The sequence below is a fragment of the Saccopteryx bilineata genome, chromosome 11 (genome assembly GCF_036850765.1).
Source record: "Saccopteryx bilineata isolate mSacBil1 chromosome 11, mSacBil1_pri_phased_curated, whole genome shotgun sequence".
Classification (NCBI taxonomy): Eukaryota; Metazoa; Chordata; class Mammalia; order Chiroptera; family Emballonuridae; genus Saccopteryx; species Saccopteryx bilineata.
In genome coordinates, this window is record NC_089500.1 from 43,083,367 (window position 1) to 43,105,807 (window position 22,441).

At 43.5% G+C, this 22,441-nt stretch overlaps 1 protein-coding gene across 1 annotated transcript; it reads left to right on the forward strand.

Annotated features, from left to right (window-relative positions):
* Window positions 1–4,432: 4,432 nt before the first annotated feature.
* LOC136315045 (NUT family member 2G-like) lies at window positions 4,433–10,452 on the forward strand. Its single transcript, XM_066246243.1, has 7 exons — window positions 4,433–4,448; window positions 6,439–6,886; window positions 7,234–7,362; window positions 7,841–7,977; window positions 8,446–8,729; window positions 9,150–9,266; window positions 9,793–10,452. The coding sequence occupies exons 1-7, from the start codon at window positions 4,433–4,435 to the stop codon at window positions 10,450–10,452; spliced, it is 1,791 nt and encodes a 596-aa protein (XP_066102340.1).
* Window positions 10,453–22,441: the final 11,989 nt, after the last annotated feature.

Here is a 22,441-nt window from a genome sequence, read left to right on the forward strand (position 1 = left end):
ACACACACACACAATTCTCACATACCTATGGACAAGCACACACACACACGCAAGTAGTCCCAATCCCTGAATATAGAGCTCTTTCAAACACTAAACCTTATGCCACTTTTCTAGAATATAATCTCATTACCTCTTCCCTCAATATATAACAAAAATACACTACATATTCTTTACCTTCCCCTGAATAGACAGACCGCTTCTTACTGCCTACTACCAAACACATGTAGAAACACTCTATTACACTGCAAAGAAATATAGCGTGAGTACTCACAACAACCCCGTACCCTATGAACAAATGAATAATTCAAGCACCTGGTGACAGATATTCACACAAACCAGTATACACATACAAGAGCATAGAAATATCACCATGAAATAATACATGAAACAAATTCTCTATACCAAATTATCCCTAGCAATTAACAGTCAACACTCACATGCACAAATACTGACATATAAATATACCACACACCTCTGATACATATAAATACAATTCTCCCACTCACTCAAGTAAACACGGAAACCCATCTCTCCATCAAATACTCACTTCCAAAATGTTTAAGTCTAATAACCCCTGATGAAAAATAGAAACACAATGCTCCAAAAAGAATTCATCCAAACAGCCACAGACTTTGAATATACACACAAATTCAATACACACACAACTCTACACAATCCTCAAATATACCACATTATCCAGCATACTACAAATATGCTAACATATCACCCTACACTCTATGTTCCATAGACACATATAATGCCACACTACCTGCATATACATAACCCCCATTCCCAAATTCTCATGCAGAATTACCTCTTCCATTTTATATAACACAAAATCACACAAACATCACATGACACCTGCATATACAGAATCCATCAGTCCTATAAAACAGTCACAAATCTACACACTCAAATAGGCAGACAGCTCCTGAAAAATAACAAAAATACACATAACCAAACAGGATACCACCATGAATTCACAAATACTTCATATTCCTCAAATACAAAACAAAAACGTCATAAACAGAAAGATCACACATCCAAGCTCCTGAACACAAGTACTTTTGCATATGTGGAAAATTCTTCTCACTGGGCCCATAAAAGAAATCTCTAAATTCACGGGAGAAAAAGAATAGGTAAATATTCATTCCCAAACATCAATTTACGCATATGTAACCACCAACTTCTTGGGTACACAGGAATTACATCTCAACATTCTCCAAATACAACACTCAATCTTACACACTCTCACAAAAATACAGGTATCCACAGACAAATAGCCACAAAGACAACCAACTCATTTCAGGACATACATCAAATTCCCACCAACAAATTAAATGTCTGGTAACCCCATTTATGCTTGCAATTCTATGATGTGACAACAGACTTCATTACTATTAGAGTCAGCAAAGTCCATCACTCCATTCCCATGAGTGTAGTCTGAAAGTAATGGTTGGCTGACAGTTTCACCATAACGAAAACATCAGTGAAAATAGGAGGAAAGCTTCCACTCACTTCCACTCATTTGCAATGACCTGAGTCTCTTCTCACTGAACGGGACTATTTGCAAACCCAGAAGAACTGCCCCAGAACTTATATATTACTCAAAACACAGGAGACACAAATGACTCTCAGAGTTTAATAGATGACACAGATTATTAGACCCCAATGTAGACTCCGCAATCACTGAACCGCACGACTGGGCTGCAAATTCCCTGGTGTAAACACCACGGGAGGCTAACTGCGTGGGCGACCAGGAACTCAGCCGTGGGCGCAAATAGCCCACAGCATGAAAAACAGGAAGGGGGCTAATCCTAAGGGGTAAGAGTCGATGAATCCCTTACCACTTTGTTTTCCTAATGGACTCCAGAGGTCTCCATGCCTGCGCGTGTCCAGCCAGTACTGCCGTTGGGGGGCATCCCACTCCGTTGGCGCATGCGCACCTACCAGGGCACACCGGCCGCAACGGACTCTGGGAGCGGTTACAGGACAGAGCCCCACCCAAGTGCACGTGCGCATGCACGTGCATGTACGTGTACATCCTTTTATTTATTTATTTATTATTATTTGGTTTTTTTGCATTTTACTGAAGCTGGAAACTGGGAGGCAGACAGACTCCCGCATGCACCCCACTGGGATCCACATGGCATGCCCACCAGGGGACAATGCTCTGCCCCTATGGGGCATCGCTCTGTTGCATCCAGAGCCATCCTAGTACCCTGAGGCAGAGGCCATGCAGCCATCCCCAGCGCCCGGGCCATCTTTGCTCCAATGGAGCCTTGGCTGCGGAGGGGAAGATAGAGACAGAGAGGATGGAGAGGGGGAGGGGTGGAGAAGCAGATGGGCGCATTTCCTGTGTGCCCTGGCCAGGAATCGAACCTGGGACTCCTGCATGCCAGGCCGACGCTCTACCACTGAGCCAACCAGGTAGAGCCACATGTACAGCTTGATGCAAGCAATCCCTGAAACCTGACCAGGCTGTTCATGAGACAAGAGAAATGGACAGTGGCTACTTCTTGGGAAGCTTCTCTAGCAAGGACTCCATGTCAGTTTTTCATGAGGGGCGCCACTATGTATCACTTACAGATGGGAACACATGCAAAGCTGAGTCTAGATCAAAGAACAAGAGTGTAGAATGCAGAGAGGAAATTTAGAAGCCAACCTGCAGGGGGTTTCCAAGCTCAGCCTGGCAAGCCAGGACTAGGTGGATGCAGGATTCTGTGCGTGGGTGTTGGACACGGTGGATAGAATTTTGGCTTAGTCTCCAAGTGCACATCCATCTCATGTATACAGTACTAAAGTGGAATTTTAACACCTGGAAAACTAGGACCTTAGGATGTTAACACATGGAAGCAGAAAATTTTCTGTCTTCCTGTCCCTTACTTCTGGCCTTACCCCCACTGATGCTAGACGTTCAGAGCTGTATGAAGGCTATCACAAATTCTGTATCCTCCAAAGAGGGTGTGTACTTCACATGATTCTGTAATTGTGTTTTGTGGGGGAGCCAAGATGCACACATGAGTCTCTGTACTCTGAATTCTTCTTAGAGGGGAGAGTAGTTAATGATTGCCTAATAAGTTACTTGTTTCATAGAGTTACCAGATAAAATACAGGATAACAGTTCAATATCAATTTCAGAAAACAGCAAACAAATTTACACTAAATATATATCCCAAATATTGCATGGGACACATATAACCTAAAAAGAATTCATTATGTATCTAAAATTTAAATTCAATCAGGCATTTATTATTTGCTAAATATGGCCACCTATTAGTTCATGTACTTGGAATTTAAAGGGACTGTAGAACTTCTTGTTCTAGAAATCTATCATCCAGAAATAGAGGAGCTATGTTACAAGTACAAACACAATCATTATGGTACATACTAAACAATATTGTACGTAAAATAAATATATTGTAACATATATTCATTTCTAACCATAATAAAAAATGAAAACAGATGCACTTGTTTCTAGTTGCAAACTACATCTCTGGACAGATGAAAAGGAAACAGATAACGGGCATCCCGTAGGTAAGAAGACTGAGGTACCAGGGGAAGGAAACTGGAGCAAGACTAGTCAATACATTTTCCATTATGCTCCATTTCAACGTGAAGTATGCAAACATATTCCATATTTAAAATTTTTGGTTAAAACATTCAAAAGGTACAAAACTGAACATTGAACATAATAATCTGATAAACAAAATGTGGTGACTTCTGGTCTAGGCTGTTTAGGCTGTGGGCCTTTTCCTGAGGAACAGGAGCAACGGGGATCCCTGGTAAGGCTGGGCCCTGCACTCTGCAGAGCCTCCAGCACTGGGTGGTACTCGGAGCACACGACTGCTTCCTCCAAAACGATGTGTACACAGCAATCAGACAGGTTGGGTCTGTTAAGTCAATCCTAAATTTCAAACATTGGGTACTGTCTGGCCATAATTACCTATTATTTATATGTTAGAATTTTGTTCAGAAGGTGTAGCCTGCGTTGAAGCCAAGAGCTAGATAGAAAGCAGGTTGAGAGGTCCACTACTAGGTTGATGGATCAAGAACTGAAATAAAGGGAACATCAAGTCCAGCATTCAGGTTGTGAGTCTAAGAAAACCCATGCATGAATCGCCTGAAGACACAAGCACACACCAATTGTGTTACCCCTTGCAATGTGAAAGGAACTTCAGGTTCCTGCCTCCCCGCCAGAGCCCTGCATGGAATGTCTCCCCACCCCACCCACCCAGGCTCACCTGCCCTCGCCCCTCCCCCGCTATAGAATGTCTGGAGCCCTACATTCTGCCGTTTAAATTCAAACTACTACTTCCTTCATTTGGATGCTGAGCATCTGTTGGAGCAGGTTACTCTCCTGTACCTAGAGTTGTATTTTTCTATTTTGGAGGCCAGTAGGCAGCAGTGGCCAGTGCCTCAGCCTGTGGGGATGGCTTCAGAAGGAGGTAAGTGTATAGATTGGATTGGGGGAGTATTTTAGAGAACTTGGGATTCAAATGTGACACTTTCATGTGGGAAACAGTTTAAACTGAAGAAGAGGAAGGAGAGGGACTGGACCTGCAAGGGACCTGTCACCCAGGAGGACTGGCAGCCAATGGAAACCTGTGACAGCAGGGGACAGGAGGGCTCTTGAGAGGTTGATCAGGATGATTCAGGACAAAAACCTGGCTGAGGAGAGAGGACAGCAGCAGGCACATGGATTCTTTCTAGATGGGAGACAAGCCACTTTGATGTGTGTGAGGAAACAGTCGATTTTGTGGTGGTGGTGACACAGGAAGGGGCTGGGAAAGTCTAGTGCCTTCAGGCACCTGGAGCTTGCCCCATGTTACCCTTCTAAGGGGTTTGAACTGTGTATACTAGGGCGAATGGGGGTAGTGGAGAGAGGTGACCTCAGTCAGAAAAGAGTTCAGAGGGGCTGCTGTGGAAAGCCTACACAGAAATGTCCTCCCCCAGGGCTAGGCTGGAAGGTACTTCAACTGCTACAGCCCAGAGCTTCTCTACTCCTTCCAGCCCAGAGCTCACACCTCCTCAAACCAGGGAGCTGTGTGTCATTTTGCATTCCACAGGGGTAGGGCAGCCATGTAACTGTCACCAAGATTGGGTTCACTTCCCCTAGTTGTCCTGAACATACATCTCTGTGCCTATTCAGGTTTTCAGACCTTCTCCCTCTGATCATGTATCTCACAGTACCTCAGCCCTGCCTTTTCCCTGTGAGATCAGGGTTTGCTCAAATTCCATGTCACTGCTTCACGGACTGAAAACAGATGTGGGACATGGTGGGTATTCCCATGGAACATCAGTGAAGGCAGATTCCTTTGCAAAAGGGACCAGGGGAGTAGCACAGAAGCAGAAAGGAGATCTTGTGTATCATCAGTAAATGTCCTGTGACACCTGTCCTGAGTAGTTAGGGGTCTGTGGTGCGTAGCTCTTTCTCCTGGACTAGGGTGAGCTTCAGTTCCTCTGAACAGGGAGGTTTTCCAGACAACTTTTTGCCGTCGTCTCTCACCTAATTCTTACTGGGTCTGCAGTTTCCATTATTGGGAGCTAGAAGGGAGAGGACCATGGACAGTCTACAGTCCCATGACATATCTAACATAACTGCAGCTGTGGAACTTTCTTGAAAATCCACTGAGAACCCCATGGCTCTTCATTCTTCAGACATTTTCTCATTTTCTACAACCTTCATCGAATCGGAAATGACATAATCTAAGGGACACAAAGTCTACTTCATAGACCCCTCTTGGGAACAGAGCTCCTGAGGGTAGCCATTAGTCTGAGCAGTGGGGCTGGAGTGCCAGAACTGGGCCCGTGTTACGTGTTAACTGTTGGTTCTGACACCATATGCATGCTGAGCTGGTGCGAGAGATTATATTGGGTTCCAGGTGACATCTTGTGGAAATACATTACTCAATTGTTTCTGTGTTGTTGTGTAAGAAGACAAGACAAAAGGTAGAATGTGGAGATGGGCCCTAATATTGTAGACACTGCCTATTCACAAATGACATTTGATGTCTTGAACTTAGCTTGCAGAAGGTCGCTACTGCTAGTGTGTCTGCTTAGGGTCATTTTCCACAGAGCAGATTTCTACCCATTGCCATGACTAGTGCACATCCTCTGACACAACAGAGTCACATGCCAGGAAAGCCTTAGGGGGTCTCTAGAAGTCAGAGCTGGCTGGGTCTGCTTCTCAGCAACAGCGGTCATGGCACCTTGGAGAACTGGCAGCAAGCTCTCCAATGGAATAATTGTCAACTGGAGGTCAGAGCATGACATTGATTTGAGGACATTTACGAACTCCACATTTCCTCTCAAACATATGGCCCTCCCCTGTTGAGACTCTGCTCTGATTCCTCAGTGGCTACAGGGGACCCAGAGTGGCTCTGTCCTATTTGCTGATTCTCCTCCCCCATTCACCGCTTTCCTTTGTCTCAACAGCACCTGCAGTGCTGGTAGCGGATGTGACCGGGCACCCTGCTGCCTCCATGACTCCTTTCATGGCACTGCCATTGACCAAGCCCACTAATGGCCCTGCACACCGGCCAGCTTTGGAGCAGCCTCTGCCACCACTCACAGTGGAGATGATTGTACCCACCTTGGCAGTTGGCAGGGCCCAGGCCAGCGAGGGAGGCTGGTGTCACAGCCTTCCTCCTCAAGCTCCACCATCAGCTGCCCAGCTGGCCCCCATCATCCTCCCAGGGAACTCTGGGCCACAGTCTAACGGGGCATCCTGGGAGGGTGGCCTGGCCACCTCCCAAGCCAAGGCCTCGCCGGATGACTCCAAAAGCACCTATGACAACTACCGGCGTTGGCAGCGCTTCAAGGTGCTGGCCCGGAGGCACCTCCCTGAGAGTCCGGATGCAGACGCTCTTTCCTGCTTCCTCATGTGAGTGCTCCGGGCAGGGACACGGGGGCTCATTGGAGCTTTCACACGAACGAGCTCATGGGGTAGACATGCAGGCCGGCTTATCCTGGGACACTGGAAGGAAAGTCTGAGGGTGATGTCCCAGCTGTAGACTGTCAGTGGACGGTCAGTTTCAAGTCCATATTCATGGTGGTGGGAATGTGAAGCGATAACCTAGCTCAGAAAGCCTGTCTCACACACATGGATGGCTCCTCCCTCACCTGCTGGAACTCAGTTATGCTGTGGGATGGGGATGTGTGCTCACAGCTGCGTGGGCTGAGTGGGTGGTGGCCAGGCTTGCGATTGTGACCGACTCTGAGGTCTAACAGGCCAGCGCTCCGGTCACTGTCCCGCCTGAAGCCCACCATGACGCTGCAGGAGGGAATAGGGCAGGCCATGCAGGAATGGCACCGGAAAAACAACTATGACCGGATGTTCTTCTATGACATGGCAGCAGAGTGAGTCATGGTGCTGGGTCCTGACAGTTGGGGTGGGGACAATCGGATGAGAGGATTCAGCAGGGAAGTGTCAGATTGTGATCGTGCTCATCAGAGAATGTTCTGAGATGGTTGTAGGTCAGTACATGGTACCATCATCCTAGAGGCCCTTCTCCCTAATGAAAGCCTCTTCCTCATCCACAGAGCATGGCTTCTGTTCTACATACCCTGGGGGCTCCACCCTCCTCTAATCTTGACCCTTCCTGGTTTGATATGAAGGCTCAGAACAGACTGGGTGAATGTGCTCCCCCCCCAGTGGGACCAGACCAGAGGGCTGTGCTGGCAGTGAGCTCACCAGCCACCCTCCGGCCTCCTCAGGGGCAAGGGCCCGGATAGTCCCAAGGCACTTGCTCTCCTGTCTCTCCATCAGCTGCTGGCTGTGCTGGGCCCTGGCGGTCACCTTCTCAGCACAGCCTGTGTCTCCCTCCCCCCCAACCAGGTTCATGGAGTTTGAGATCAAGGAGAAGCAGAATCAGAAGGTGCAGTGGAAGCAGGAGAACCAGGGCCTGCCTCGTCCAGCCCCTCTGAGGCCTGATTCTCACCAGCTGTCAGCTTTCATGGCGGACCCACAGCCAGGTAGGACAGCACTGTACACAGGAGCCTATGCTCCAATGGAATGGGGGTCAGGGCACGCCACTGTCCCCACATTGGTCCCCTTTCTTCTGGGCTCCTTGGTCTTTCAAACAATAATAATAAAAACCTATGAGGGCAAGCATGTCAGCTGCCATTTGTCACCAGGAGGCCTGAAATGGAAAATATTCATCAGCCCTCTCCCACCTCCCAGTCAAAGGACCCAGCTTCATTTATGTTAAGAAGCAGCCTGCTGGGATCCCTTCAAGAATCTATAGCTCCCCAAATCTTCTCTTTACACTTGACTCTTTTGAATGCTCCGCCTCTAACCTCTCCCTGCCCACGATCACTCGACTTCAGGCTACCTTCCTCAGCCACATGCATACTGATGTCCCCCACACAGCCCTCCCCAGCGCATGCTCAGAAGTGGAAGTTGGACACACTCATTCCCTCTCCTCTTCCCTCTCTCCCCAGCTTGCACTACTAGCATGGCCACACCTAAGGCCCAGGGCTCCCATGCACCCCAGGAGCTCCGGGATACCCAGTCACCCTGTGACATCCCGCCTGAGGCTGTGCAGGAGTACATGGACATCATGGACGAGCTGGAGGGACTGACCCACTCAGCCACAGTGGAGCCCGGTGGAGAATGGGAAGAAGACAGAAAGGAGTCACATCAGCAAGAAATGGGTCCCTCCCAGGACCCAGACGTCATGAGCTACTTTAATCAGCTGTGTTCTCAGGAAGACTTTGCCAACAAGGTGGGCTGGCTCAGAGCTCTGGGGTCTGTAGGATTCCAGAGGGAGGAACTCTAACATCCAGACCGGGGTTCTGCCCAGGCGAATGGGATTAAGCTCTATTCTCCATTCCTGAGTTAGGTGCTTGTGTGGTGTGAGTGTGTCAGTGTGTGTACATATGCATGTAGTGTGTGTGTGTATATGTGGTGTATGTGGAACGTGCTCTCTGTGTGCATAGGTGGCTGTGCCCTTGTACTGATATGTGTATGTGTTGTATGTGTGTTGTGTGTGTGTGTCTGTAGCTGGTGACTATGATGGTGTGAATCACCCAAGTCATGTAAGAGGATGGAGTGGGTCCTAGCTTTTCCACTTTTCCTCCAGGTCTTGCTGACTCATAGGTTTCTCACTGCCAAGGGTGCTTACAGCCTCTTCTTTCTGTCTCAGGTAGAAGAGGTCTTTGACCCTCATTTCCTGGCACAATTGCTGTCGCCAGAAGCATCCCTGGATCTCTTAGAACAAGTGGAGACATTGGAGCAGGAGGAAGGACTCACTCCCATCCAGGTGAGCCAGGGGAGGACGGGAACTTAGGAAGATGGAAGGGGGACTCCAAGTGTGTCACGGGAGGACAGGACCCCATGTGAGTTAGAGGAGGCATGACAGGTGAATCAGGGAGAGAGGGACTACTGGAACATTGGGGTAGGGGTAATCCCTGGGAGGGAGAACCTGGGTACACCTGGGAAAGGAGCAACGAAGAACAGGAGCACATGACTGCTCACCCCAGCTCTGCATGTGGGCATGGCATGCAGAGAGTCTAGCTCTGGGATGAATGCAGTGCAGGACCATAAGGAGGGGACTATTGAAAAAGGAGGGTGATAGGAAGGAGAGGATAGGGAGCCCAGGAGGGGAGGGAAGGGCACAAAGCTGAGAATATGATACAGGAGGATGGCGGGAGGGCCAGGTTCCTGCTGTGGATTTGAGTCACATTGTCACCCCACTGCTTCCTCCTCCCCAGTGCCATTGTCCTACCACTTACTCCTCCTCCTCTCTCACATGTGTGCCGAGTCAGTCACTGTCCTTCTCATTCTAGGGTATGCAGGCACCCCAAACTCATGGTGCACCTCGACTGGACCCCAGTTCTTCTGAGTCCCAGGACAGCCAGGACGCCCAAAGACACAACCACAGCCACCAGCAGGGAGTCAGTGACAACACCGGGCCCCCAGAGACTGCCTTCAAGTACCGTCCAAGGCGCAGTCGAGCAGATGCCGCCCTGTCCAGGCCCACAGCCTTTGCTGTCTCTACAGGACAGCAGGAGTGCCCTCCACACAGCGCACAATGGCCCTGCTCTGCTCCCCAGGGTTACAGCACCACTGACACTAGACTGGGACCCAGAGATGCCTCCACTCCCAGAGAGACCTCTCTTGTTAGGGAGTCACATGGGCCAGAGGACAGGGCCAATGAGAATGAGGAGGACCTTCCCAACCTGGCCTTCCTCTTGGCCTCCCCTAAGAGCCTGCTGCCCTGCACGCTCTCTCTGAGTCCTGTCTCTGCCCCTGGCTTTGCTGATTGTGGACGGTGGTGGCATCCGGGAGCTGCCCAGTCCCAGTTCCCTCAGAGACTAGGTCTCAGCCACACCGCTCCACAGGCTCCCAAGACTAGGAAGAGAAAGTGTGACCAGTCTGTCACTGGGAGTTGGATGAAGCGGCCGTGCAGCCTGTATGGAGCAGCTGCCAGTCCCATGCGGGCCTAGTCTAGATGTCACCTGGCTGTACCCACAAGGAGCCCCTGTCATCCCAGGGCTGTTTTCTTAACATGAGAGGGAGGGAGAAGGGAGGGAGGGAGGGAGGGTGAAAGGGAAGGAAGAAAAGGGGACAGCAGTACCTTTTGCATGGGTGTAGGATGTGGGGGGGGGTAGAAGCTACTCTTTTGGGAAAGTAAGTGTCAACTGTGAATAAAGGTGTTTTAGTTTGAAAATGCTCTGGGGTCACTGTCAACAGACTCGGGTCAGCGCTCCTCTCGGGTGGAGACCTGAGTGGAGAAAAGGATGCAGGAGGTCACAGGTGCTATGGACCCTCCGGTGACTCTTCTGTTTTCCTTCAGATTCATGGATACTCCTTTCGACTGCACCTGGGAGCACACGGTTCTCCCATCCCCTGGGACTCTCCCCTCACTTCTCCTCCCAAGGCCAGACTGGGTGAGGGGCTTCCAGATGCTGCCAGAAATCCGGGCTTAGCTATTCTCAGCTCTGCCAGGGTTTCCTGTGTAGGTGTTCTGACAAGAGAGAGAAAGGCAGGCCTCTGCAGACCGGCTCTCAGCCTCTGTGCCTCGTTGCAGTAAGAGAGTCCTCTAGTCTCAGAGATGACTGAATGTGGAAGGCGGTGGGGGCAGAGCAGCTGAACAAGGGGGTGATGAAATGTATGGGACACCTGATAAAAGTGGGTGCCTGAAAAATGACAGTGGATTGGGAGGTCACCAAGTCCTTTGTGGTATTTCTGTGTTGTCCTCTACTAAAGGAGGAGGACCTCTCTGCTGTGGCTGGTGGAATGGGCTCAGGGACCACTGGTCTTCAAGAACACATCACAGCTATTCTCCCTTCCTGCCCTACAATGTCTGTACTCACAAATATCAGCATAGATTTATATTCACATGGGAAATAGTTCCTCTTAACAGACTGTGACTCAGTTTCACAAGCACAGCACAACCAGCAAGGACAGTAGGGGCAATGAGTGTGTCCTCACCTGGGCTGGTGGGAGCTGGAGATCCAGGCTGAGGGAGGGGGCTTCGGTCACCCTGCTGCGGGCACTGGTACTGACTCCACAGTCAAAGCAGATGATCTGAACCCCTGATGTAAGTGTGAGATGAGCAAACAGTGAGGGAAAGGAGGTGGGCTGAGGAGACCCATTGCCAGAACTACCTCATCCCAGGACTAGTGGGATGCTCTGATCTGCATGGAGACACCAGGCCCTCATGTCCTTCCTTCCTAGCCAATGCCTATTCTCCAGGTTTAAGTTCTTATTCCTGGCCCTGGCCAGTGGTTCAGTAGATAAAGCCTCAACCTTATGTATGTGACTTCAGTTCAATTGTTTGCCAGGGCACAATGGAGTAGTAACCATATGATTCTCTCCTCCTTCCTCTCCACTTTCTGTCTCTCTTTTCAAACCACAGCCACTGGCTCAGTTGGTTTGAGCATGGCTTTAGGTGCTAAAAATAGCTCAGTACTTAGGCATTAGCCCCAAGCAGTGTCTCCAGGTGGATCCTGGATGGGGTGCATGCATGAATCTTTCTCATTATCTCCTGTCTAAAGTTTTTTTGTATTATTCTTAAAGGTTCAGTAACTTCATCAAGATATGTGATGCTATTAATTTTTCTGAATTTTTTTTCTTTAAGGTATAAAGTTATAATTTTTAATTTCAGAAAATTTTTCTCTAACAGTTTATCAACTCTCATTCTGAGTTTTTTTTACATACTTTTAATTAATTTTAATGGGGTGACATTGATAAATCAGGGTACATATCTTCAGAGAAAACATCCCTAGGTTATTTTGACATTTGATTATGCTGCATTCCCATCACCCAAAGTCCAATTGTCTTCCATCACCTTCTAACTGGTTTTCTTTGTGCCCCTCCCCTCCCCTAACCCCCTCCCTCTCTTCTCCCCCACCCCACAACACCCCACACTCTTGTTCATGTCTCTGACTCTCATTTTTATGTCCCACCTATGTATGGAATCATATAGTTCTTAGTTTTTTCTGATTTACTTATTTCACTCAGTATAATGTTCTCAAGGTCCATCCATGTTGTTGTAAATGATCCGATGTCATCATTTCTTATGGCTAAGTAGTATTCCATAGTATATATGTACCAAAGCTTTTAATCCACTCATCCACTGACAAACACTTGTGCTGTTTCCAGATTTTCACTATTGTGAACAATGTTGTCATACACATGGGGGTGCATTTCTTCTTTTCAAACAGTGCTATGGTGTTCTTGGGGTATATTCCAAAAGTGGTATAGCTGGGTCAAAAGGCAGTTCGATTTTTAATTTCTTGAGGAATCTCCATACTGTTTTCCACAGTGGCTGCACCAGTCTGCATGCCCACCCGCAGTGCACCATTCTTACTGGTGTGAGGTGATATCTCATTGTGGTTTTAATTTGCATTTCTTGAATGATTAGTGATGTTGAGCATTTTTTCATAAGCCTATTGGCCATCTGTATGTCCTCTTTGGAGAAGTGTCTATTCATTTTTTTCGCCCATTTTTGATTAGATTGTTTGTCTTCCTGGTATTGAGTTTTACAAGTTCTTTGTAAATTTCGGTTACTAACCCTTTATCATACGTATTGTCAAATATATTGTCCCATTGTGTATTTTGTCTTTTTATTCTGTTCTTATTGTCTTTAGCTGTGCAGAAGCTTTTTAGTTTGATATAGTCCCATTTGTTTATTATGTCTTTTATTGCACTTGCCCGTGGAGATAAATTGGCAAATATATTTCTGGGAGAAATGTCAGAGAGCTTACTGCCTAAGTTTTCTTCTAAGATGCTTATGGTTTTACGGCTTACATTTAAGTCCTTTATCCATTTTCAGTTTATTTTTGTGAGTGGTGTAAGTTGGTGGTCTAGTTTCATTTTTTTGCAGGTAGCTGTCCAACTTTCCCAACACCATTTGTTGAAAAGGCTGTCTTTACTCCATTGTATGCTCTTACATCCTTTGTCAAATATCAGCTGTCCATAAAAGTGTGGGTTTATTTCTGGGTCTCAGTTTTGTTCCATTGATCTATATGCCTGTTCTTATCCCAGTACCAGGCTGTTTTGAGTACAATGGCCTTGTAGTATAACTTGATATCCGGAAGTGTGATACCTCCCACTTTATTCTTCCTTTACAAATTGCTGAGGCTATTCATGTTCTCTTTTGGTTCCATATAAATTTTTGGAGTATGTGTTCTATATCTTTGAAGTACGTCATTGGTATTTTAATCAGTATTGCATTGAATTTATATATTGCTTTGGGGAATATAGACATTTTAATGATGTTTATTCTTCCTAACCATGAGCATGGTATATGCTTCCACTTGTTTGTATCTTCCCTGATTTCTTTTATCAATGTTTTATAATTTTCAGAGCACAAGTCTTTAATTTCCCTGGATAAATTTATTTCTAGGTACTTTATTTTTTTTTTACTGCAATGGTAAAGGGGATTGCTTCCTTCATTTCTCTTTCTGACAGTTCATTGTTAGTGTATAAAAATGCCTCTGATTTCTGAGTAATAATTTTATATCCTGCCATTTTGCTGAATTTGTTTATCAGGTCTAGTAGATTTTTTATTGAGACTTTAAAGTTTTCTATATAGAATATCATATCATCTGAAAATAATGATAGTTTTACTTCTTCTTTTCCAATTTGGATGCCTTTTATTTCTTTTTCTTGTCTGATTGCTGTGGCTTGGACTTCCAGAACTATGTTGAATAAGAGTGGTGAAAGGGGGTATCCCTGCCTTGTTCCTGATCTTAAGGGGATTGCTTTTAATTTTTGCCCATTGAGTATGATATTGGCTGTGGGTTTGTCATAGATGACCTTTATCTTGTTGAGGTATGTTCCCTGTATTCTTATTTTGCTGAGAGTTTTGATCATGAATGGGTGTGGGATTTTATCAAATGCTTTTTCTGCATCTATTTAAATTATCATGTAGTTTTTCTCCTTCCTTTTATTTATGTGATGAATCACATTGATTGATTTGTGAATACTGTACCAGCCTTGCCTCCCCAGAATAAATCCCACTTGATCATGGTGTATGATTTTTTTCATATATTGCTGGATCCAGTTTGCTAATATTTTGTTGAGGATTTTAGCATCAAATTCGTCAGGGATATTGGCCTATAATTAATTTTCTTACTTTGTGTTGTCTTTGCCTGGTTTTGGAATCAGAATTATACTCCCCTCATAAAAGGAGCTTGGAAGTCTTCCTTCCTCTTGAATTTTTTGAAATAGCTTGAGAAGGATAGGAGTTAGTTCTTCTTTGAATATTTGGTAGAATTCACTTGTGAAGCCATCAGGCCCAGGACTTTTCTTTTTTGGGAGTTTTTTTGATAACTGTTTCAATCTCATTTGTTGTAATCGGTCTGTTTAGGTTTTCTGATTCTTCCAGATTAATTTTTGGAAGATTATATGTTTCAAGGAATTTGTCCATTTCATCTAGATTGCCTAGTTTTTTGGCGTACAGTTCTTCATAGTATTTTCTTACAATATTTTGTATTTCTGTTGTGTCAGTTGTTATTTCTCCACTCTCATTTCTAATTTTATTTATTTGAGTCATCTTTTTTTCTTGGTGAGTCTGGTTAAAGGTTCATCAATCTTGTTTACCTTTTCAAAGAACCAGCTCCTAGTTTCATTGATTCTCTGTATTATTTCTTTAGCTTCTATGTCATTTATTTTTGCTCTGATCTTTATTATTTCCTTCCTTCTACTAGCTCTAGGTTTTACTTACTGTTCTTTTTCTAGTTCTTTTAGATGCAGGGTTAAGTTGTTTATTTGAGCTTTTTCTAGCTTCTTGAGGTATGCCTGTAATGCTATGAACTTCCCTCTCAGGACTGCTTTTGCTGTGTCCCATAAATTTTGAGTTGATGTATGCTCGTTATCGTTCATTTCTAGGAATTTTTAAATTTCTTCTTTGATCTCATTGTTTACCCATTCATTATTTAATAACATGCTATTTAGTTTCCAAGTGTTTGAGTATTTTTCAGTTTTTCTTTTGTGGTTGATTTCTAGTTTTATGTCTTTGTGATCAGATAAAGTGCATGATATGATTTCAATCTTCTTAAATTTGTTGAGACCGCTTCTGTGCCCTAAATGTGGTCTATCATAGAGAATGTACCATGAGCACTTGAGAAGAATGTATATTCTGCTGCTTTGTGGTGAAAGGTTCTGAAAATATCTATTTAATCGAGTTGATGTTAGTGGGGTACTGAAATCCCCTACTATTATAATATTGCTGTTGATGTCACTGGTGAGCTCCTTTGCTCAACTGTGGGTCTCCGCCAGATTCCAGACTTTGGCCCTGCCTTTGCAGCTCCAAGATGATTCTTGAAACACAAAGAAAAGAAAATTCTCGGAGCACCTCATCAAGACAAATTAGTTTGCTGGGAAGAAGCTGAAACTTAAGATAGGGCTGATGAAGAGTGGAAAGTAGACGTCACTCACGAAGTTAGGGGTGCAGGTAGAAGGAAAAGCTGACCAAAAGCTTGATCTGAAGGCATGAAAGCCTTGGCCAACAGGACCTGGGTCGCACCATCGGACCCTGCTTTTCCTTGCAGTTCCCCTCGCTCTTCCATCGCAGGCACCATGGAGAGTACACGGCTCGGAAATTATAACCTGGGGTCTAAACTTGCTCCAGTGTTTTGTGTCTTTAGGCAAGTAACAGGGTTTCCTGAACTTCCATTTCCTCCCTGTGCACTGGGGAGGCATGCCAACAATACAGGTAGTGTCCATTAAGTCCCTGGTGAAAGAGCACCAAAATATATAAGACAGCTACTTATTGATCTTAAAACAAAAACTGACAAAAATACAATCATACTTGGAGACCTCAATACACCGCTGACGGCTCTAGATCGGTCATCCAAACAGAGAATCAACAAAGACATAGTGGCCTTAAACAAAACACTAGAGCACCTGGATATGATAGACATCTACAGGACATTTCATCCCAAAGTGACTGAGTATACATTTTTCTCCAGTGTACATGGATCATTCTCAAGAATTGACCATATGTTGGGCCACAAAAACAACATCAGCAATTCAGAAAAATTGAAGTTGTACCAAGCATATTTTCTGATCATAAAGCCTTGAAACTAGAATTCAACTGCAAAAAAAGAGGAAAAAAATCCCACAAAAATGTGGAAACTAAACAACATACTTTTAAAAAATGAATGGGTCAAAGAAGAAATAAGTGCAGACATCAAAAGATATATACAGACTAATGAAAATGACAATATGACATATCAGAATCTATGGGATGCAGCAAAAGCAGTGATAAGAGGGAAGTTCATATCACTTCAGGCATATATAAACAAACAAGAGAGAGCCCAAGTGAACCACTTAACTTCCCACCTTAAGGAACTAGAAAAAGAAGAACAAAGACAACCCAAAACTAGCCGAAGAAAGGAGATAATAAAAATCAGAGCAGAAATAAATGAATTAGAGAACAGAAAAACTACAGAAAAAATTAATAGAACAAGGAGCTGGTTCTTTGAAAAGATCAATAAAATTGACAAACCCTTGGCAAGACTTACCAAGAAAAACAGAGAAAGAACTCATATAAACAAAATCCAAAATGAAAGAGGAGAAATCACCACGGACACCGTAGATATACAAAGAATTATTGTAAAATACTATGAAAAACTTTATGCCACTAAATTCAACAACCTAGAAGAAATGGATAAATTCCTAGAACAATACAACCTTCCTAGACTGAGTCAAGAAGAAGCAGAAAGCCTAAACAGACCTATCAGTAGAGAAGAAATAGAAAAAACCATTAAAAACCTCCCCAAAAATAAAAGTCCAGGCCCTGACGGCTATACCAGCGAATTTTATCAAACATTCAAAGAAGACTTGGTTCCTATTCTACTCAAAGTCTTCCAAAAAATTGAAGAAGAAGCAATACTTCCAAACACATTTTATGAGGCTAACATAACCCTCATACCAAAACCAGGCAAGGATGGCACAAAAAAAGAAAACTATAGACCAATATCTCTAATGAATACAGATGCTAAAATAATAAACAAAATACTAGCAAATCGAATACAACAACATATTAAAAAAATAATACATCATGATCAAGTGGGATTCATCCCAGAATCTCAAGGATGGTTCAACATACGTAAAACGGTTAATGTAATACACCATATCAACAAAACAAAGAACAAAAACCACATGATCTTATCAATAGACGCAGAAAAGGCTTTTGATAAAATACAACACAATTTTATGTTTCAACAAAATGGGTATAGAAGGAAAATATCTCAACATGATAAAGGCCATATATGATAAACCATCAGCTAACATCATATTAAATGGCACTAAACTGAAGGCTTTCCCCCTTAAATCAGGAACAAGACAGGGTTGTCCACTCTCTCCACTCTTATCTAATGTGGTACTAGAGGTTCTCGCCACAGCAAGCAGACAAGACAAAGAAATAAAAGGCATCCATATCGGAAAAGAAGAAGTAAAGGTATCACTTTTTGCAGATGATATGATCCTATACATCGAAAACCCCAAAGAATCCACAAAAAGACTACTAGAAACAATAAGCCTAGAAACAACAGTAAGGTTGCAGGATACAAAATTAACATACAGAAGTCAGTAGCCTTTCTATATGCCAACAATGAAACAATTGAGAACGAACTCAAAAGAATAATCCCCTTCACGATTGCAACAAAAAAAATAAAATACTTAGGAATAAACATAACAAAGAATGTAAAGGACTTATATAATGAAAACTATAAACCATTGTTAAGGGAAATTGAAAAAGATATAATGAGATGGAAGAATATACCTTGTTCTTGGCTAGGAAGAATAAATATAATCAAGATGGCTATATTACCCAAAGCAATATACAAATTTAATGCAATTCTCATCAAACTTCCAATGATGTTTTCTAAAGAAATAGAGCAAAAAATCATCAGATTTATATGGAACTATAAAAAACCCCGAATAGCCAAAGCAATCCTAAAGAAAAACAATGAAGCTGGGGGCATTACAGTACCTGACTTCAAACTATATTATAGGGCCACGACAATCAAAACAGCATGGTATTGGCAGAAAAATAGACACTCAGACCAATGGAACAGAATAGAAAGTCCAGAAATAAAACCACATATATATAGTCAAATAATTTTTGATAAAGGGGCCAACAACACACAATGGAGAAAAGAAAGCCTCTTCAATAAATGGTGCTGAGAAAACTGGAAAGCCACATGCAAAAGAATGAAACTGGACTACAGTCTCTCCCCCTGTACAAAAATTAACTCACAATGGATCAAAGATCTAAACTTAATACCTGAAAAAATTAAGTACATAGAAGAAGACATAGGTACTCAACTCATGGACCTGGGTTTTAAAGAGCATTTTATGAATTTGACTCCACAGGCAAGAGAAGTGAAGGCAAAAATTAATGAATGGGACTACATCACACTAAGAAGTTTTTGCTCAGCAAGAGAAACTGATAACAAAATACACAGAAAGCCAACTAAATGGGAAATGATATTTTCAAACAACAGCTCAGATAAGGGCCTAATATCCAAAATATACAAAGAACTCATAAAACTCAACAACAAACAAACAAACAATCCAATAAAAAAACGGGAAGAGGATATGAACAGACACTTCTCCCAGGAAGAAATACAAATGGCCAACAGATATATGAAAAGATGCTCATCTTCTTTAGCTATTAGAGAAATGCAAATCAAAACGGCAATGAGATACCACCTCACACCTGTTCGATTAGCTATTATTAGCAAGACAGGTAATAGCAAATGTTGGAGAGGCTGTGGAGAAAAAGGAACCCTCATCCACTGTTGGTGGGAATGTAAGTAGTACAACCATTATGGAAGAAAGTATGGTGGTTCCTCAAAAAACTGAAAATAGAACTACCTTATGACCCAGCAATCCCTCTACTGGGTATATATCCCAAAAACTCAGAAACATTGATACGTAAAGACACATGCAGCCCCATGTTTATTGCAGCATTGTTCACAGTGGCCAGGACATGGAAACAACCAAAAAGCCCGTCAATAGATGACTGGATAAAGAAGATGTGGCACATATACACTATGGAATACTACTCAGCCATAAGAAATGATGACATCGGAACATTTCCAGCAAAATGGTGGGAACTTGATAACATGATACGAAGCGAAATAAGTAAATCAGAAAAAACCAAGAACTGCATTATTCCATACGTAGGTGGGACATAAAAGTGAAACTAAGAGACATTGATAAGAGTGTGGTGGTTACGGGGGGGGAGGGGGGAATGGGAGTGGGAAAGGGGGAGGGGGAGGGGGACAAAGAAAACAAGATAGAAGGTGACAGAGGACAATCTGACTTTGGGTGATGGGTATGCAACATAATTGAATGACAAGATACCCTGGACTTGTTATCTTTGAATATATGTATCCTGATTTATTGATGTCACCCCATTAAAAAAATAAAATTATTAAAAAAAAAAAAGAAGTGTCTGTGGGTGGAGTGCAGAGAGCATTCCTAGCAGCTGTGGCTGATGCAATGCTGTGAGAATACTCCAGCTCCCAGAACACTCCTGGGCACACCCAAAAAGGGAGCTCGCCCGCTATAAGGAAGTGACTTAGCGCCAACCATGCAGCTCCCTCTTCTTTTCAGCCATTGGCAATGAAGGACATGCTGTAACATCCTATTGGCTGAACCCATGTATATAAGCTAGCTTACTTCCTGAATAAAGTGGATCTGCGTCACTGAACCTGGTCCCCGGAGTCGGGTCTTTGCATCTCCATCATCCTCACCCCCGGCAGGACTTGTCCACAAGTATCTATTGGTACTTCTCACTGTGACATATTGTGAGATGAAGCTTGTTTCTGAAGTCATGGATGATGGCTGATCAATACACAAATGAACACAATCAAGGCAAAAATGTTTTAAAGAAAGATGTATGAAAAAGACTCTGCATCTTATCTATCTCTTGGAAAAGAAAATGAGGCAGAAATATTAACTCAAATTTTATAATGCTTTATACCTTGAAAAGTATGTTCACATACAGTATTTTATTAATTCTCATGACAACCTAGGGAAACATTTAAGCAACCTATGATGAGAATTGTTAATAGATCATGCGTGGTTAAATCACAATGTGCATTTTTTTTTTTTTTTTTTTTTTTTACAGAGGCAGAGATAGACAGGGACAGACAGACAGGAACAGAGAGAGATGAGAAGCATCAATCATCAGTTTCTCGTTGTGCGTTGCGACTTCTTAGTTGTTCATTGACTGCTCTCTCACACGTGCCCTGACCGTGGGCCTTCAGCAGACCGAGCAACCCCTTGCTGGAGCCAGCGACCCTGGGTCCAAGCTGGCGAGCTCTTTGCTCAAGCCAGATGAGCCCACGCGGGACCTCGGAGTCTCGAACCTGGGTACTTCCGCATCCCAGTCCGACGCTCCATCCACTGCGCCACCGCCTGGTCAGGCACAATGTGCATTTTTAAGTGTACTTCTCAAGTCAGGTCTTTGGACCTTAAATGATATCATCGTTGATGTCCCAATTTCTTTGTTAGTTTTAATTAATTTTATCTTTTCATTTTTTTTTTTTTTTTTTTAATTTTTTTTTTTATTTTATTTATTCATTTTAGAGAGGAGAGAGAGGAGAGAGAGAGAGAGAGAGACAGGGGGGAGGAGCTGGAAGCATCAACTCCCATATGTGCCTTGACCAGGCAAGCCCAGGGTTTTGAACCGGCGACCTCAGCATTTCCAGGTCGACGCTCTATCCACTGCGCCACCACAGGTCAGGCCTATCTTTTCATTTTTTAAAAGATTTTATTTATTGATTTTACAGAGAGAGGACAGAGGGGTAGGAGATGGGGAAGTATAGTTGCTTCACTTTATTTGTTCCTTGCTTGCTTGTAGCTTGTTTAGGTGCTTTGACCAGGCAAGACCAGGGTTTCAAATCAGCGACCTCAGTATTCCAGGTCAACACTCTATCTATCCACTGTGACACCACAGGGTAGGCTTCTCTTTTCATTTTGATGGTTATTTTAAAAAAATTAACCCATGTAAATTCTGGATTGTGTGAATAAATATAACCAAGTACATTTCGGGTAGTTCAGCATCTCACTGGAATTGAGTATTTCTTCCTGATGTTCATGAGCTAATGTGAAGGGAAATGAGACGCCCTTGGTACACATATGTTCATGCCACATGAAGACCTGCAGACATGAAAATAACATTTTTTCAGGAGCACCACCAGAGAAGGGTGAGGGAACTGATTTGTCAGCCAACCCTCAGCAATAAATGCTTGTCAGGTACAATATCTAAGTAGGAGCACTCAGCTCCACAGTGACTTTAACAAAGGGGATTTCCTTCCAGAAGGAATTATCACCAGGCACCTTAATGTAAAGATGATATTTAGAATATAATTTTTGGTTAAATCCTATTGAGGGGTATATAATTTGAAAATTTCTATTTGTTTTATGTCTCTGGGAGGGTTATAAGCATAAAATATACAAATGTGTAATTGCATATATTTTATTTCACTAATATACTTGTATCATATATATTACATAATCATTTTATATTTCAAACTATTTCATTGTACTACCACACAGGTAAAATTTGGGGATTAACATATTTGAAAACATTACTTTTTGAAATAAAAGTGTTTCTCACACTTCTCTGTACACATTATCATTAAGTAGTTTGTGGCAACCTGGAAGAACTGACTAAAGGAACTTACTGAGTTCTTAAAATGAGCCATCCTTTTACACACAAACATTCACCAGATGATTTTGTTGATTCTCTAGCTTGAGATTGACACATGATTAGATTTACCCGCAGTGGTGTGTGATGAGGAAAACCAGTGAAAGGAGAATTGAGAGACAGAAAGAGGCAAATCTGTCAGAAAGTGCCGGTGACATACTGCAAAAGCTGAACATATCATCAGCCTATCAGGTAAATACCCACAACTGAAACCTAGAAGCAAGGCATGCAAATAAATCACCTGAAAAATATGG

Coding starts and splice junctions, on each gene's coding strand:
- LOC136315045 (XM_066246243.1), top strand. Junction 7,363..7,840: donor TTCTATGACATGGCAGCAGA/GTGAGTCATGGT, acceptor CCCCCCAACCAG/GTTCATGGAGTTTGAGATCA. Junction 8,730..9,149: donor AGGAAGACTTTGCCAACAAG/GTGGGCTGGCTC, acceptor TTTCTGTCTCAG/GTAGAAGAGGTCTTTGACCC.